At 50.8% G+C, this 15,079-nt stretch overlaps 2 protein-coding genes across 2 annotated transcripts; one reads left to right on the top strand and one right to left on the bottom strand.

The window, feature by feature from the left end:
* Positions 1-688: 688 nt before the first annotated feature.
* Positions 689-9,094, bottom strand: DNAJC16 (DnaJ heat shock protein family (Hsp40) member C16). The gene is made up of 14 exons (XM_088529492.1): positions 8,883-9,094; positions 8,239-8,305; positions 6,963-7,287; positions 5,959-6,143; positions 5,115-5,219; positions 4,550-4,708; positions 4,013-4,143; positions 3,557-3,740; positions 3,068-3,250; positions 2,725-2,801; positions 2,234-2,314; positions 2,031-2,129; positions 1,432-1,602; positions 689-1,323 (listed from the first exon to the last, which is right to left on the bottom strand). The coding sequence occupies exons 1-14, from the start codon at positions 9,092-9,094 to the stop codon at positions 927-929; spliced, it is 2,376 nt and encodes a 791-aa protein (XP_088385618.1). The 3' UTR covers positions 689-926.
* A 617-nt stretch (positions 9,095-9,711) lies between these two features.
* On the top strand, positions 9,712-14,950 carry CASP9 (caspase 9). Its single transcript, XM_088529490.1, has 8 exons — positions 9,712-9,843; positions 10,457-10,712; positions 11,564-11,793; positions 12,588-12,677; positions 13,145-13,292; positions 13,788-13,967; positions 14,532-14,641; positions 14,836-14,950. Exons 1-8 carry the CDS (start codon positions 9,712-9,714, stop codon positions 14,926-14,928), a joined length of 1,239 nt encoding a protein of 412 aa, XP_088385616.1. The 3' UTR covers positions 14,929-14,950.
* The last annotated feature ends 129 nt before the right edge of the window (positions 14,951-15,079 follow it).

Here is a 15,079-nt window from a genome sequence, read left to right as displayed (position 1 = left end):
TTTCAAGAATACAATCATTGAGAAAATTAAGTTCCTTGATACAAAGAAAGGTTGGTTTGTACTACGGATGTAATGTTGTTTGAAAGGAGTCCAAAACGACTCCCTAGCAGCTATTTAAAGTTTCTTTTACGCATCTACTGGCTCATAGCAGCTTATGCCTACAATCAGAGGACACAGTTAAATTATGGCTCTAAGATACACAGTCTAGAATTGACAGAAGCGGAAAGGCATCTGGAAAAGAACGTGACATTTAGATGGCTCGACACCTTTACAGTATTTAGGGCTGTGCAAAACCCTGTCCCTCTCTGGCTATGGCTTTGCAGGTGAAGCCGCACGCGGAACTATTACACAAGGAGCATGAGACATGCAGATCGCCTACGAGCCCGCACCACAGGTAAGTCCCAGCTACGGGTTTGCTACGAGGGAGGTGCTCCCGACCGTACTCTACATCACTTACCACAGGGAAGGCCCGTGAGCACGGGCGCCCACCAGGGTCTGAAGGGTCTCACCAGTGTTACACCGTGGGCTGAGCACGGGGAAAGGGAGAGAAACCGCGACCGGAGCCGCGAACGGGCTGCGCTCAGGCTGCCCAGAGTCCCCGCAGCAGCGGTCACAGCTTTCCGTCAGCCGAGGCGAGATGGAACGAGGTGCCTTGGGAAGCAGATGCGGCAGGACAAGGAAAACGGGCTGGTTTTGTCTTGGAGAGTAGAGCATCCAAATGCAAGGACGATTTGGTAGAGGGACTTTCGGAGCGCTTCGTTGTGCTCCTAGGTTTGAGACACAGGGAGATATTTCTATTTGCTGGCCCTAGGAGAGTTCATCTAAAACCTAAGGTTTGCTCGTTGTGATTGATTTTTTATTCCTGGAAAGAACTGTCCCTTGTCATCTCCATAAAAAGTCTGTGTTTAGAATCTCTTTAAAATCCCTCAGTCTAGTGCAGGCCACGAGGGGATATAGAACCGCTGTAAGGAACCCTCTAGAAGGCGTTCCATCCAAAAGGACAATTTGTGCAATTTGTTTTTAATGGATCTAGATCCCGGGCTGCAGGAGGATTTCCCCCTGGCTTCGGTGTGCAGCGAGGACTCGTAATCCTCGCACGCCCCTAGCGTTCCCCCCTCGTCCCCGGCTCTGTGAGGCTTGAAGAGGCAGAAGTATTTCTTGTGGCCGTTGAGCGCCAGGACGTAGCCCGTGTAGTCGCGCTCCAGGAAATGCTTGTCGTACTGGTTTGGGATGGGGGCCGCGTCCTGCGCGAACTCCAGCAGGTATTCCAGCCACTCGCGGTGCTTGTCCAGGCTGAGGAAGGAGAAATGCAGAGAGCTGCTCCTGGGGGAAGGACACAGGGAAGCCGGGTTAGCGCCTCTCCCGAGCCGGACCGGGTTCCCACAGCACATGGTTGTAAACCAGAGTAACAGGGCAAGGGCCCCAACCTACCCCGTGAACGTGTAGACTTCCAGGGCAAACTTCTGCAGCAAAGAGGTTTTGGTCGCGTTGGAAAGGATCAAGACCACGTTCATGTGGCCTGGCCTCAGGCGTACCAGGTTACTGTTATAGTTGATGTCCGTTAGCTCGGTCACCTCCACGAAGCCCTTTTTGGGAACCCTGCTGCAAAGGGAACAAGGGCTGAGTGCAGAGGAACACCAAATAACTCATCCCTCCCTTAGACTAACCCTGCAGTTAAAGACAACCCAACTTGCAAAGGCCAGAGTTGGATCTCCCTCAACAAGTCAGTCAGTCCTTTGTCATTCCATCAAGGAATGAGTCTAGGGCTTCACAGGCTTGCAGAAGGCAAGCACAGACAGGAGGAATCTCCTGGGTTTTTTGTTTTGTTTTCAACAGAAAAAAAAAGATACAGGAGTAGCTGAGTGGAAAGAAACTCGTCTTTGATTTGCTTTCCCTGAAATGCTGCCTCGTTGTCCACCCAACTCATTGGGTCATCCTCGTTATCCATCTAATGCCTGCTCTAACTGTTCAGGCAGGGCCCCCACACACTACTTCAGCAGAAAATATATTTGGAGAAGTTAGAAGGTAACCTGCTACTCTCTTTGCTGAAGCTCGTGTCGTTCTTTTCAGCTTTCGTGGTTGTTTCTTCTTTCTCAGGTGGAGGAGAATCTCTTGCATCACTTGAGTCACTGCAAAGGAATATATATATGTATATTAATTTAAATGGTAATTTTGAATTCAGATGCTATTGGCTGCACTGTAAGGTCCCCGAGATGTTTTTGTGTGTGCTTACCTGAAAGCCTGAACAATAACAGTGCCGAAAAGAATGAAGAGCGCAGAGAAGAGCAAAGACAGCAGGGGCATCATTTCTCGCCTGAGGGAAGGTTTGCAAATGGCAATCAGTTCTGCGAGCTGCACAGTTCTGCCTGGGTTTCAAATCCTTTCTACCTCGAATAATGCTGTGCACTTTCTCTAGAAACTCATTTTCTGGGGTCTTAAACATTTGGGATTTTGGGCACAGTCTTACTCCCACCCAAAACAGGAAGAGTGGATGCAGTTGAAAATAACACTAAGGGGAAAAAGTGAAAACCAAATGATCGGTAGGGTTGATGGTTTTTCAGGATTGTCATACCTACAGGCACGTGACTGACCTCAGCTTCAAGGCTAAAGTACCCAGCAGATGACAGAAGTTAATGACACTATGGTATTACGAGGTCTGTTAGCATCTCAACAAGACAGCAGCAATCCTACTGTGTATCAGCACTAGTGAATAGCCATCCATACCAGTTATTATGAAACAAACTGTCCCAGCAGTCTGAGATGTAATCCAGCGTGGAGTAAAACCAGCGGATAAGGAACATCTGTTAAGATGGAGGATAACAAAAATAAACAAATAAGTCAATGACAAAACTGCTATCCACAGCACTGATATGACCTTCACCCCCAGATTGGTACCCTGGGCACAACTGAGCATCAAAGTAAACAAGAACTCTTCCTTCCACAAATGAGGAAGCTTTAAGTCCTGCCTCAGTATTTTAAAATATAAATAATCTCAGCTGATGACCATTATGGAACTGCCCAAGAAGGTACTGCAGTTGTTCCACATCTGGAAATGCAATGCACTTACGGGAGCAAGTTCATCATTCAAGTCTGTCAGGACAGTGTCCGACGAGAGAAAACTGGGATCTGTCCTCAACTGATCCAGAAGATCCAGGAGGATGAAGTTATCTTCTCTGCTCCCTTTCCAGGCCTCCTCCAAGGTTTTATAGGCCACTCTCCCTGCATTGTCACGCCTTTCCAAAATAACCACCTGAACAAAACAAAAACACCGCAGAGCTCAGACAAGAAGGTATTTTTTTTTCAAGAAATATTTTATGTCTCAAATCACTGTCAAGAAATGGATGTCAGATTAAGATAAAGCCACCCTTTAATAAAAATAATTTTGAAAGAGAAGCCTGTAGTGGTAGAAAAGCTTAAAAATCTAAACGACGACATGTGTAAGAGCCACTCATAACTAAGAGGAAGCATTTTCAAAGTAAACCGAATAGGCAGCTAACAGGGAGGTGCAGGTCTGGGCAGATGAGCAGAAGCAGCAGCAGGGAGAGGCAGTACTCACGGCCGATCTTCCCTGATACTTCTCGTCATCCCCCAGGAAGGCGTCGGCAAATTCCGGCTGACGATCATTGTAGATATGCACAAACCTCAGGGAGTCTCTGGTGTTGGCCACAGCAAAAGCCAAAAATGCCTCATAAGCCTCAGAGAACTTATCACCTTCTCTGGTAAGTAAGACCACACAGTGCCTGGCCAACACAAGAAAATAGGAGATTAAGGACCATTCTAGACACTAGAAAAAAATCATATTTTCGCTAGCCAAAAACCATCCTGAAGAGCCAGAAAACCTAACCATTTTCCCGGCATACTCGTAAATGCCTTCTCCTACCTTTTATGTAATCATCTTTCCAGTTCGGCACCCCTTCCTCATCCCTTCTATCTGTAACTTAAATGCACTCCCTCCCAGGACACACCTTGTAAAAGCTCATAAACTAAAAACTACTAATCCAGGGGGCCTTACTTTCGCTGACGATGGGACTTTTTCACAGGACACAGCTCCTGGAACAACTTCTGGCTGGTGAGCCTGGTTGCCATGAGGAATTTATTCTGGGAAAGGAAGTCGTCAATGAGCTGCTTCTTCATGTCTCGGGCCTAGAGAGGACAAGGGAAGCAGAGATCAGTCCCCATCAGGACAACGAGAAGAACCTCCTGAGTGGAGCTCTCCTAAAACTCTCCTCTGAAGCCTAGAGAAGGCCACCAGCCATCGCTGTGCCCACGGGAGAATTCCTGGACATTTTGAGATGTCTGACACCAAAACGTTACCTGTAGTTTTCCTTCACCATAACTGAGCCTACAGGACTACCTTTTCTCCCAGTATTTGCTCACTGCCCTTGCTAGAGCCCCAAGTTTCTGCTGCAAATCATAGGATCATTAAGGTTGGAAGGGACCCTGCTGGTTACTTCTGAACTGCTCCATGGCCAACTTCTGAGGAAAAGCCCGCGCAGAAGAGCCTCTATGTCCATTTAAACAAGTTCTCAGGCAGAACTTAGAGCAATACCTGCACAACATCAGCGGGTTTGTCGGTCTGCTCCTTGAAGATCATCATGGTAGGAGTATAAACATTGATGTTGTACTGACTGGACAACTCTTCGGTGCCTCTGAGTCCAACGTACACGTAACCAAAGGACAAGTAATCTCTGTATGCAAAGGCAGTCAGCTGGACAGAGAGAAAACAGCAGCAGTGCATGTTTACGATGCAGATCGAGCTTCGTTTCCCCCTTACAAGTGCTGCTCCCACTGTTTAAATGTCACTGCGCCTGCACTGTGAAAGATAAAATCTATTCCTTTGCCTTGCTGAATTACAGTTTGCATGTTCTTAGTCATCAAACGGAAAGCCTCAAGGGATTCACACCTTTATTCCACAACCTCACATTCTACATTCTAGCAGGGGTTTCTTTGGAAACCTGCTTTCCACCAACTCCAATGAGATTTGCTGCAAAATTCTGCTGTTAACAATAAAGGCTAATACATCCCTCTGCTGGCACTAACCAACCTCTATTTCCAGCAATATTAGAGTCCTTTTTATTAGCGAGTCAAAAAGCCAGAGAGAGAAATCACGTTACCTTGTATAATAATGGCACAAGTGGCATATGATCAAACAAAAGGACATGGGGCTTATTTTCTTTCTTCCAGTTAGACAGAAAGTGGATGTAGTTTTTATCTGTAACCTTTAAACAGAATCAGAGCATTAGCTTCAGCCTCAGAACAGTTGAACACATACATTACTATGTAACTAGGTGTCTGAATCATAACTGAGTTTGAGCGAGCTCTCTAGGTGTCACAGAAAGCTTTCCATGGATTTTTCTTTTAAGGGGTCACAGATATACCAAGAACCTCAGGAGATTTATGGAAAGAAAATCAGCCTCAACCTGCATGCACTCTACTAATTAGTCCATCCTCTGTCCGTGCTGTTTTAAGTCAACGTTGATGCCCCATTCCCTCTCCTAACACTTGCTCACTGGGCTGTGCAAGCTCTGCAGCAGGAAAACAAGGGTTAATGGGCACCCTTGGGCTCAATCAAACCTGCTAGTTTGGGGTGGGGTTTTTTTTTAATTATTATTTTAAGAGTTTTGGCTGCTAGAGGTTAAAGAGAGTCATGAGCTGGACTGACAGACCCTCCCTTTTGGGGTTAGAAGTGGAATACCAGGAGAAATGCGACGCAAGGTGGCAGCTTTAGACACTTTGGGGAACAGGTGCCGTTGCTGAAGACCCACAGGGCAAAAAAAAATCCATCTGGGGACGGATCCTGCTATCTCATCCCACGTGAGATGTGGGGGGTCCTACAGGACTCTACCAAAAATAGCCAAGTAAGGCTGATCCCCAGGATTAGAACAGCTGGAGAGACTAGATTATTACATAAACGCGGTAAGTAACAAAATCATCACACGATGCTCTTAAAGCTCGTACCTTTTCAACGAGATTCCCTGGCAGAAGATTCTCCACAAACTGCCGCAGGTTTTCGCGAACGACGGCGTTGTGGAAGAACGTTATTTTCCCGTTGATCAGCCCCAGAATTGATGGCGTGCTGTGTGCGCCGAGGTGATGGGCCAGGCGTCTCTCGTAGCCGGCATGAACGACTCCGATTCCCACTCCTGCAAAAGGAAAGCAAGTGCACGTTAAAGGTCACAGACCATGCCAAGCAGCTTCGGGCATGAAGGTACCTTCCCTTGATGGCACCCTGCTTGGCAGCTATTCACACTACTGTCCCTCTTAACTCTGCATTTCCCTCCTTTTACAATCCCTTGAAAACTGCACTTAAAAATCCTAGATTTCAAAATCTAAAGAGAGCACAAGCTGTTCTCTTCCCTTCTGCCTGCAGATATTTCATGTGGTTGGTTAAAATGCCAAGGCTGAAAGCCCTAGAAAGCAGGGACTAGAATGTCCCTCTCCTGCTGCTCCACCGCTGACTCCATGCATGGTGTGGAAGGCAAAATCTGCAGGAAAGCAAAGAGCTGCACTCTGCCCAGGGGAGAAAAGGCAGAAAAAGCTTCCTAGAAATCCATGCGTTTCCAATACAGTACTTGGGTCTTAAAACTTCCCTTGCAGCCTTGATTTAGATTACATATTCTGTAGGGATCTTTACTTATCCGAGTCATCCAAGTTCAGGGTAAACAAGAAGATTGGCCAGTCAAAATGGGTAGTGCTTGGCCCTTAGCACTAAGACACTAGCTGTACAGGTGGGAGAAAAGAAAACCCTATTTTTTTCCTCATTTCTAACATCCAGCCTCATCAGTTAGGCTGATGTTAATGCATGTGAAAGGATTAGGATCATGGATAAATCCCTGAGGGATTTGACTGGCTAAACTCAGTGCTGCCAAGCTGAGAGCAATTACTGCAGCTGACAACAGACACCCCTGGCACAGTCTCATTTTGCAAAGAAATGGTGCCCATCTTAAAAAGATAACTCTTACCCAGCACCTCCAATTCCTGAGCAACTTCTTTCCACACGGGCTCGATGTGGATGCAGCTGAAACACCAGTCTGAGGTGATCTTAATGAGGTAAGGTTTCTTGAAACTATCTGGCACAATTTCATTGATGTAGTGTGAGAAATGCAGCAAATACTTCTCATCGGAGGCGTCGCGCCTCTCCGAATTAAAGGGGAAATGGAAGAAGGACTCGTCAAAATAGAAGCCTTCGTGGAAGTGATGGAACTGGCGATGCTGAGAGTAGCCCTGGCTCTCGCCGGCGTCTCCGTAGCGATCAAAGTTTGCCCTCTTTTCCTCATTGGAGAGGATCTGTGAAGCAGTAAAAATGGCTGAAGGAGCAAGATCTGGATCGTGGTAAGAGGAAACTGAAATGACACCAATCCCTTACAACATAAGAACTGGATGGAAGGGGAAAGAAGTGCTGTTTTTTACAGAATACTCTCCTTCTGATCTGCAGAAAAAGTGAACCAGCATGTCACCTCAGGCTCACTATGGTAAATAAGTGAAAGAAAAGGAGACTTCCATTCAAGAACTCTAACATACTCTTCCTAGAGCCCAAATTTCACATTTCTGGACAGCAGTGCTTTTTTAGTGGTAGTCCTGGAGTGATTTTCTGATCTACTTGAACATTTGAGGGCTTTTATAACATTAGAAAATTATAAAAGTGCTGTTGAACAGTAAGTGGTGCAATACAGACACCATGTTGGGGTAATGGATGTGCTTTATTTTCAGGCCCTCAACTTGCTTGCCTAGGAAGCATCAGGTCAGCTGCCACAAAGTGGAGCAGCTGATTTAGAGAGCCTTGTGTAAGTGCTGCGCAAGTAACTACTTATGGAAATAATATTTAGAAAAAGCAACTAAAGCTCAGAAGGGATTAAAATTTCTTATCTCATCCCCAGTATATACATATATAACATGGAAAAGATGGTCCTCCAGCTTTGCAGTGCGCAGCAAATATCCTCCCAACTTTGGTATGAGGCTTTTCAACAAGAGCGAGTTAGACCCGTCCATTTGCTCTAGTAAAACATTTCCAATAGTGACCCTGAAGCTCAGAAACTTTATATGGGCAGAGGCTGCACTGGCAGCAATTGGAGGGTCTCCATCAAGGAGGGAGACAAAAACACCCTTCTCCATCTGCCCTCGGAGCTGAGCACCTTTTCCACGTAGGAATAAACAGATAAAGAATGAACCATATTAAAGGAAATGCCATTTAAGTTTGATGTTAAGAACAGTGCAAGTTTTGCAAGAAGAGCTTGTTACCTCATAGGCTTTGCTAATCTGGATGAATTTATCTTCTGCTCCCGGGTCCTTGTTTTTGTCGGGGTGCCTGAAACACAGAAACAGAGGAGAGGGTTTTTATCAGCAAGACTCGACTTTGGAAAGGAATTCCTTGCAGGCAGGTGCAGCCAGTCCCTGTGCACGGCTCCAGCCGGGATAAAACAGCTGAATCCCATCATGGGGCAACGTGGTCCTTCCCAAATGCATCTTTAGGGACATGGGGGTGACGCAGCCACCAGGCTCTTCCCACACGGCCTCTCCCGACACAACACCAGGTATCGCCTCGGTTGATGCCAAAAAGGGGGCAAAAAGCAGCAGATGGGGAAGGTTTGCAGCCACGGCACATCTGGTCCGTGCTCGGGTTTATGCAACAGCATTAGGTGCGACAAGGCGGGGGTGAGGGGGGCCAAGGCGTTTCCTTTAAAGCAGGCAGTTAAAATCCTGGGACAAGTGGGACAGAAGCGGCTGCCAGGGCGTCCAAAACCAGCATCCCGAGGCGGGTTAAACGCTGTTAAAAAGACCCGCAGGCACAGGGATACCGTGGGCACGCGCAAACACACGGACACGGGGGACACGCGGGGACACGCAGACACACGGGCACGCGCGGCCGGGCCGCCCGCACGCACCACTCGCGCGCCAGCCGCTTGTAGGCCTTCTTGATGTCCGCCTGGCCGCAGCCGCGCCGCACGCCCAGCACCGCGTACGGGTCCAGCGCGGCCGCGGCGGCGCCCAGGGCGCCCAGCGCCAACACGAGCAGCAGCGGCCGCCGCGGCGCCATGTCCGCCCGCAGCGCCCTCAGCGGCCCCTCGGCGGCGGCGGCGCTTCCGGCGCGCGCCATGGAGCGGGAGGAGGCGCCATGGGGCGGGAGGAGGCGCTTCCGGCGCGGCCATGGAGGAGGCGGCGCCGGGAGGGGGGAGGCGGTGCCGGGATTGAGGAGGAGGCGCCGGGATGGGGATTGGGAAGGAGGCGGTGCCGGGATAGAGGAGGCGGTGCCGGGATAGAGGAGGAGGTGCCAGGAGGGAGGAGGAGGCGCCGTGATGGAGGAGGAGGCGCCATGGAGGAGGAGGAGGAGGCGCTTCCGACGCGGCCATGGAGGAGGCGGTGCCGGGATTGAGGAGGAGGCGCCGGAATGGGGAAAGAGGCAGCCGGATAGGGAAGGGGGTGGCGCCGTGATGGAGGAGGCGGTGCCAGGATGGAGGAGGCGGGGCCGTGATGGAGGCGGAGGCGCCATGGAGGAGGAGGAGGCGCTTCCGACGCGGCCATGGAGGAGGCGGTGCCGTGATGGAGGAGGCGGTGCCGTGATGGAGGAGGCGGTGCCGTGATGGAGGAGGCGGTGCCGTGATGGAGGAGGCGGTGCCGTGATGGAGGAGGAGGAGCCGTGATGGAGGCGGAGGCGCAGGCGCTTCCGGCGCGCGCCATGGAGGAGGGAGGCGCCATGGAGGAGGAGCCGCCGCCATGGAGGAGTCGCGGCGCCGGGCGCTGCGGCGCTGCCGCGTGCGGCTCGTGGCGGCGCTGCGCGTGGCCCCGCTCTGGGCGCCGCTCGAGGCGCGCGGCGTCTTCACGCGCGCCATGATCGAGGAGCTGCAGGTGCGGCCGGCGGGAGCCCCAGGGGTCCCCAATACCCCCAAAACCCTGTGACAGCCCCAGGGGTACCCCCCAAAATCCTGTGACAGCCCCAGGGGTCCCCATTACCCACCTAAAACCCCGCGACAGTCCCAGGGGTCCCCATTCCCTCTCACCCCCCACCTAGGGGCAGCCTCAGGGATCCCCATTACCGCCCCCCTCCAAAAAAACATTGTGACAGCCCCAGGTGTCCCCATTCCCCCCCCCCCCAAAAAAAAAAAACGTTGTGACAGCCCCAGGGGTCCCCAATACGCCCGACCCTGTGACACCCCTAAGGGTCCCCTTTACCCCTGACCCTGCAACAGCCCCAGGGGTCCCCAATACCCTCGACCCTGTGACAGCCCCAGGGGTCCCCTTTACCCCTGACCCTGTGACAGCCCCAGGGGTCCCCAGTCCCCTCCCTGCCGCCCCCCCCCAAAACGTTATGACAGCCCCAAGGGTCCCCTTTACCCCCGACCCTGCAACAACCCCAGGGGTCCCCGTTACCCCCCGACCCTGTGACATCCCCAGGGCTCCCCTCGCTGCCATCCCGGGGGTGTCCCCCCCTGTCCCTCCCGACACGGCGGCCGCTCCGCAGGGCGCCGGCAGCCGCGGGGACCAGGCGCGGCAGCTGCTCATCGACCTGGAGACGCGGGGCCGGAGCGCGTTCCCGGCCTTCCTGGCGGCGCTGCGCGACACGGGGCAGGCCGAGCTGGCCGAGCTGCTGCGCGGCGCGTGCGAGGCCTCGCCGCCCGCGTCGCCGCCGCCGCCGCACGGGCAGCCCCCGCGTGGCGGCCCCGGTCCCGGGCAGGAGGCGACCGGCAGCTTCGCGACGCCGCCCGCGGCACCCGGCGGTGAGTGGCTCCCTGTCGGGGCAGCGAGACGGGTCGCCCAAATCCTCCCTTCCAGCTATGGCAAGGAAGAGGGAATCTGTGCGTGTGGTGGCCGGGTCACGGACAACAGCGCAGGGCTGGCGTTCAGGTGGGACGGGAGAACACCCCGTTACCGAGTGTGGCAAGCAAAATAATCATTTCTCTTCAACGTGTCGTAGGTTCAGCTATTGACCGCATGGAGAGGAACGCTGGTCTGGTTAGTCACCTGGTGTATTTTTTGGGGAGTGGATCTTCTTTAGTTTTAATCTTTCATGTATGAACGTTAATTTTTGGCTCTGGGTGATGCAGGACGAGGGCTGTGCTTGCAGACCAGGATGTGGCATCGGGCTCATTCCTGTGTTACAGAGGATTCCTGCCCTGCACAAGCAGTTCTTCCTTCCACTTATCGAAACAAGCGCCTGATGCCGTTTTAATAGGGGCAATTCTTGGAGGAGGTCTATCGTTAAGCTCTCTCCTCCTGAGCTTTAGGGCAGCTGCAGTCCAAGTAACCCAACACAGAGCTAAATATTCTCTTGGGCAGTTTCTAGTAAGACAAGCAGCTATTGCCTGATACAACAACCTGCATCCTGTCAGGAAAGGGGTATTTTGCCTCGATAATTGCAGCACTGAAAAACATAGATAAGAAAAGTGGGAATGGATGTGCACGTCCCCCTCTTGCGTGTGAGGATGCTTGCTTGGTTTGTGTATGGAGAGCAGATCCCACTACCTGTCACTAGGCTTGGGGAAGTGAAAAGGCTGTGAAAGGAGGGAGCTGCTGTAAGGACTTTGATTTTGTCTTGCCTGGATCGTCCCAGGAATGTTCTGAATAAGAGGGTGTTTGATGGAGCCGCTGCTCAGAGCCCTTCTGTGGGCTTCTCTGTGCCAGGTTTATGATCTGAAAGCGGATCCGTGTGGATACTGCCTGATCCTCAACAACGTCAACTTCAGCCAAGACTCGGCGCTTTCGACTCGAGCCGGCTCCAACGTGGACTGTGAGAAGCTGGAGAAGCGCTTCAAGTCGTTGCACTTCGACGTCGTGACCCGGCAGGATCTCGTAGCTCAGGTGAAGGTTGGAGGATGACGATTTGAGAGCGATGAGAACATGTTAATACATATTAACATATTAATTTAATTAACAGCGTTAATATGTACATCAGCACATCAGAAAGCCCAACCTGCAGCACACAAAGAAATAATCCAGCTCTCATGTCCTGTCCATGCTGCAATTGCCCTGCAGGTTTTCACCATTCTAGCTGAGTTTTGATTCCTCAGGAGGAAGTATGTGAGGCTGTATTTATTTAGTCGCTCTGACACAGCCTCTGTTCCAAGTGTAGCCAAGGGTTTGATTTATCTGAACGTGACTCACCTGTTACTTGAACTGAAGCAGGGGAGTTAGTCACCTGGAGCAGCCACTGAAACTAAAACCAAGTCATTTGCACCCACCCCCTTAATCAGAAGCTGCATGTTTCCATCAATAAGTCACGTACAAATCCATTATGTGAGTGGGTCGCGGTGTTATGAAGAATGCAATGATTAAGGAAATCTGTTCTGGTAAAAGTGACTGATGCTAAATGAGAGCAGAATCGCTCAAAAACTTTAGTCTCTGAGGGTGCGTTTTGCTGCACCATATTTGGAGGTCTGTTATCCTAGTTCTGCTGAGCAAGTGGCAGCATCAACAACCTGTTGCCTGTCACGGTGTTGATTTGAATAGTTGTTGGCCTAAAAGGTGGGGTGAGCAGGGCAGATGCAGGCAGGCAGGAGGAGTGAAGGGCCCTTTACAGCTCCAGATTGTGGAGACAAAAGTGACTTCTGCGGATGCACCCTTTGCACACTCATCCTGGGATGTTTTGCCTGCAGGAAATGGTCCGGGAGCTGCAGAAGCTGGCGCGGTTGGACCACAGCGCCCGGGACTGCTGCCTCGTGGTGATCCTTTCCCATGGATGTCAGGTGGGCTCGGCGTGGAGACGAAATCCCACCAGGATTATCCGGGATAACGCGGAACCCGGTGACACCAGAACAGGGCAGGGGCTCGCGCTAGTCCTTGTGGTGTAGTCACCAAGACCCTCCTGTTTCCCAAACTCTGACCCTCCTGATTGTAACACGAGGGAGTTGGCAGCAACTGAACATAAGCTGGAGGTCTTGTAGTACAAGGAGAAGGAAGGCAGTTTCTGGGAGGAGGTGAAATGGGAATTTGACAACATGGGAACTTGGATTTCTGGGATTTCATACATTTTAAATGTCTCCAGGGCATCCTTTTGCCTTGATTTAGCCCCCAAATTCACATGGATTAGGATTTATTCTGGCAATTGTGTGAAAAAGAGATGGAGGAGAAAGCAGTCGATCAGAAAGTGATTCTCAGTCCTGTTGCTCCCCTGTCCTGTTGTATTAATTAGTATTGGATTTTCCTCTTTCAGACGAGTCATATTCAGTTTCCTGGAGGGATTTACGGAACAGATGGAAAGGCCATTCCAGTTGAAAAGATCGTGAACTATTTCAATGGGTCCAATTGCCCGAGTTTGAGAGGAAAACCCAAGCTCTTCTTCATCCAGGCCTGTGGTGGAGGTGAATCTTTTAGCTTGGGCAATGCTAAAGCTGTCACTGGAAGCAGTGGTGTAACCACGTAGGTCTAAGCAGGTTGTTGAGATTTAGTTAGGCCGTGGCAGGTTGTTCTTCTGCTGTTGTCTTTTTCTTCCAGCTGTTTTCTCTTCTTGGCCACGCATTGTTATTTCCAACACAACTTGAGTCTAAAATCCAGGGCACGAGAAGCTCGTGGAAGATGATGCTGATGGTTGGATGCTCAGACAATTTAGTTGTGTTGCAGGGGATGTGGGGCAGGAGCAGCAGCTGCTAATTGTCTGTTGAAGGTATTTAGTCTGTGAGGTTAATTAAGAAGAATGGATTAACAGCATTCATATGCGTACTGGGCTGCTCAGTGACTCTGACTCAACCAGCACAGCAAAAAAGCAGAAAAGAATAGTGCTTCATTTGCAGGATTTTCCATTTTTTAACGACTGTTGAATATTTCTTCTAAAATTTGTGGGATCTTCCTTTTTGCAGAGCAAAAGGATCAAGGCTTTGAAGTGGAATCTGATTCACCTGTAGAAGAAGCTCATAGATTTTCTGCAGAGTCGGATGCAACCCCTTTTCAAGCTCCGTCGGGCGCTTCAGACGAGCTGGACGCCGTAGCCAGTTTGCCCACACCAAGTGACATCTTGGTGTCCTACTCAACTTTTCCAGGTGAGGTATCCCATGTGGATCGCTTGCCAGCTAAAGAGTGATTTGTGCTATAAACAACAAATTGGGCTAGAATTGGGTCTAGGCTTGGGCTGTCTCCCTAGTTCTGCACCGCGTGCATTGGATAAGGTGAGGTCTACCTTGCTGTGCCATAGTTTTTCCCACCTCTCCTGTGAAATGCAAGTTGAGAGGTCAGTAACCTGCTGATCTGCAGGAGAAAGCTGCTGCCAAGCAACTGGATTGGGATTTACGTGTTGCTGTTAGTCATACTGCAAAGACAGAGATGTTCCAAATGCTGAACTGGGCGTTTGGAAGTCCCTTGTTAACAGGAAGGACCCTCTTGTGCAAAGACAAGTGGGTTTTTAACCTTTTTCTACAGATAGAAGCAACTGAGGCTTTAAAAAGCTTTTGACTTGTTTTAGGTGATTCGGTAACTGAGTAGAAAAAGCCATGCTCTGTTCAGGAGTGATGAGGCTGTCTCTGTAGGGAGCACTCTAGGGAGTTTCGTTAGTGAGGTGAGAACACAAGACTAACTTCAGAAATGACTTTCTTGGCCTTTCTTCTAAGGCTTTGTCTCCTGGAGAGATAAATTGAGTGGCTCGTGGTACGTGGAAACACTGGACAACATCCTGGATCAATATGCCCATTCCGAAGACCTGCTGAACATGTTACTGCGGGTATGTATATTTTTTTTCTTTTTTTGACACACACACACACGAGGAAGGAAGTGTTCTGATTAGGTCTCAGCAGGTTGCTGCACGGGGGAGACCTGCCGGGTCCCCAGGGCAGAGAGATCCCCAGATGTTGCGGGGTCTCCCCTACAACCACCTCTTGCCCCGCGTTTCTCTCGGCTGCTCTCCCGTGTGCGCAGGTGGCCCACGCCGTTTCGGCCAAGGGCAGGTACAAGCAGATTCCCGGCTGCTTCAACTTCCTCCGCAAGAAATTCTTCTTCATGTGCAAGTGACTTTGGGGCGCCGAGGTCCCCGCCGCCCCTGCGGGTCCTCCTGGAGGACGCTCATTCCCGGCCGCCTCGCTCCATGGAGGCGCTTGTCTTGAGCCGCGTGATTCCCAAGTGCCGACGGTCCCGTGAAACGGCGCCACGACGCCCTCGCATC

This window comes from Tinamus guttatus, unplaced genomic scaffold (genome assembly GCF_059628265.1).
Source record: "Tinamus guttatus ecotype Peru unplaced genomic scaffold, ASM5962826v1 Tinamus_guttatus_pri_ptg000332l, whole genome shotgun sequence".
Lineage (NCBI taxonomy): Eukaryota > Metazoa > Chordata > Aves > Tinamiformes > Tinamidae > Tinamus > Tinamus guttatus.
This window is presented reverse-complemented; position numbering and strand designations above follow the sequence as displayed.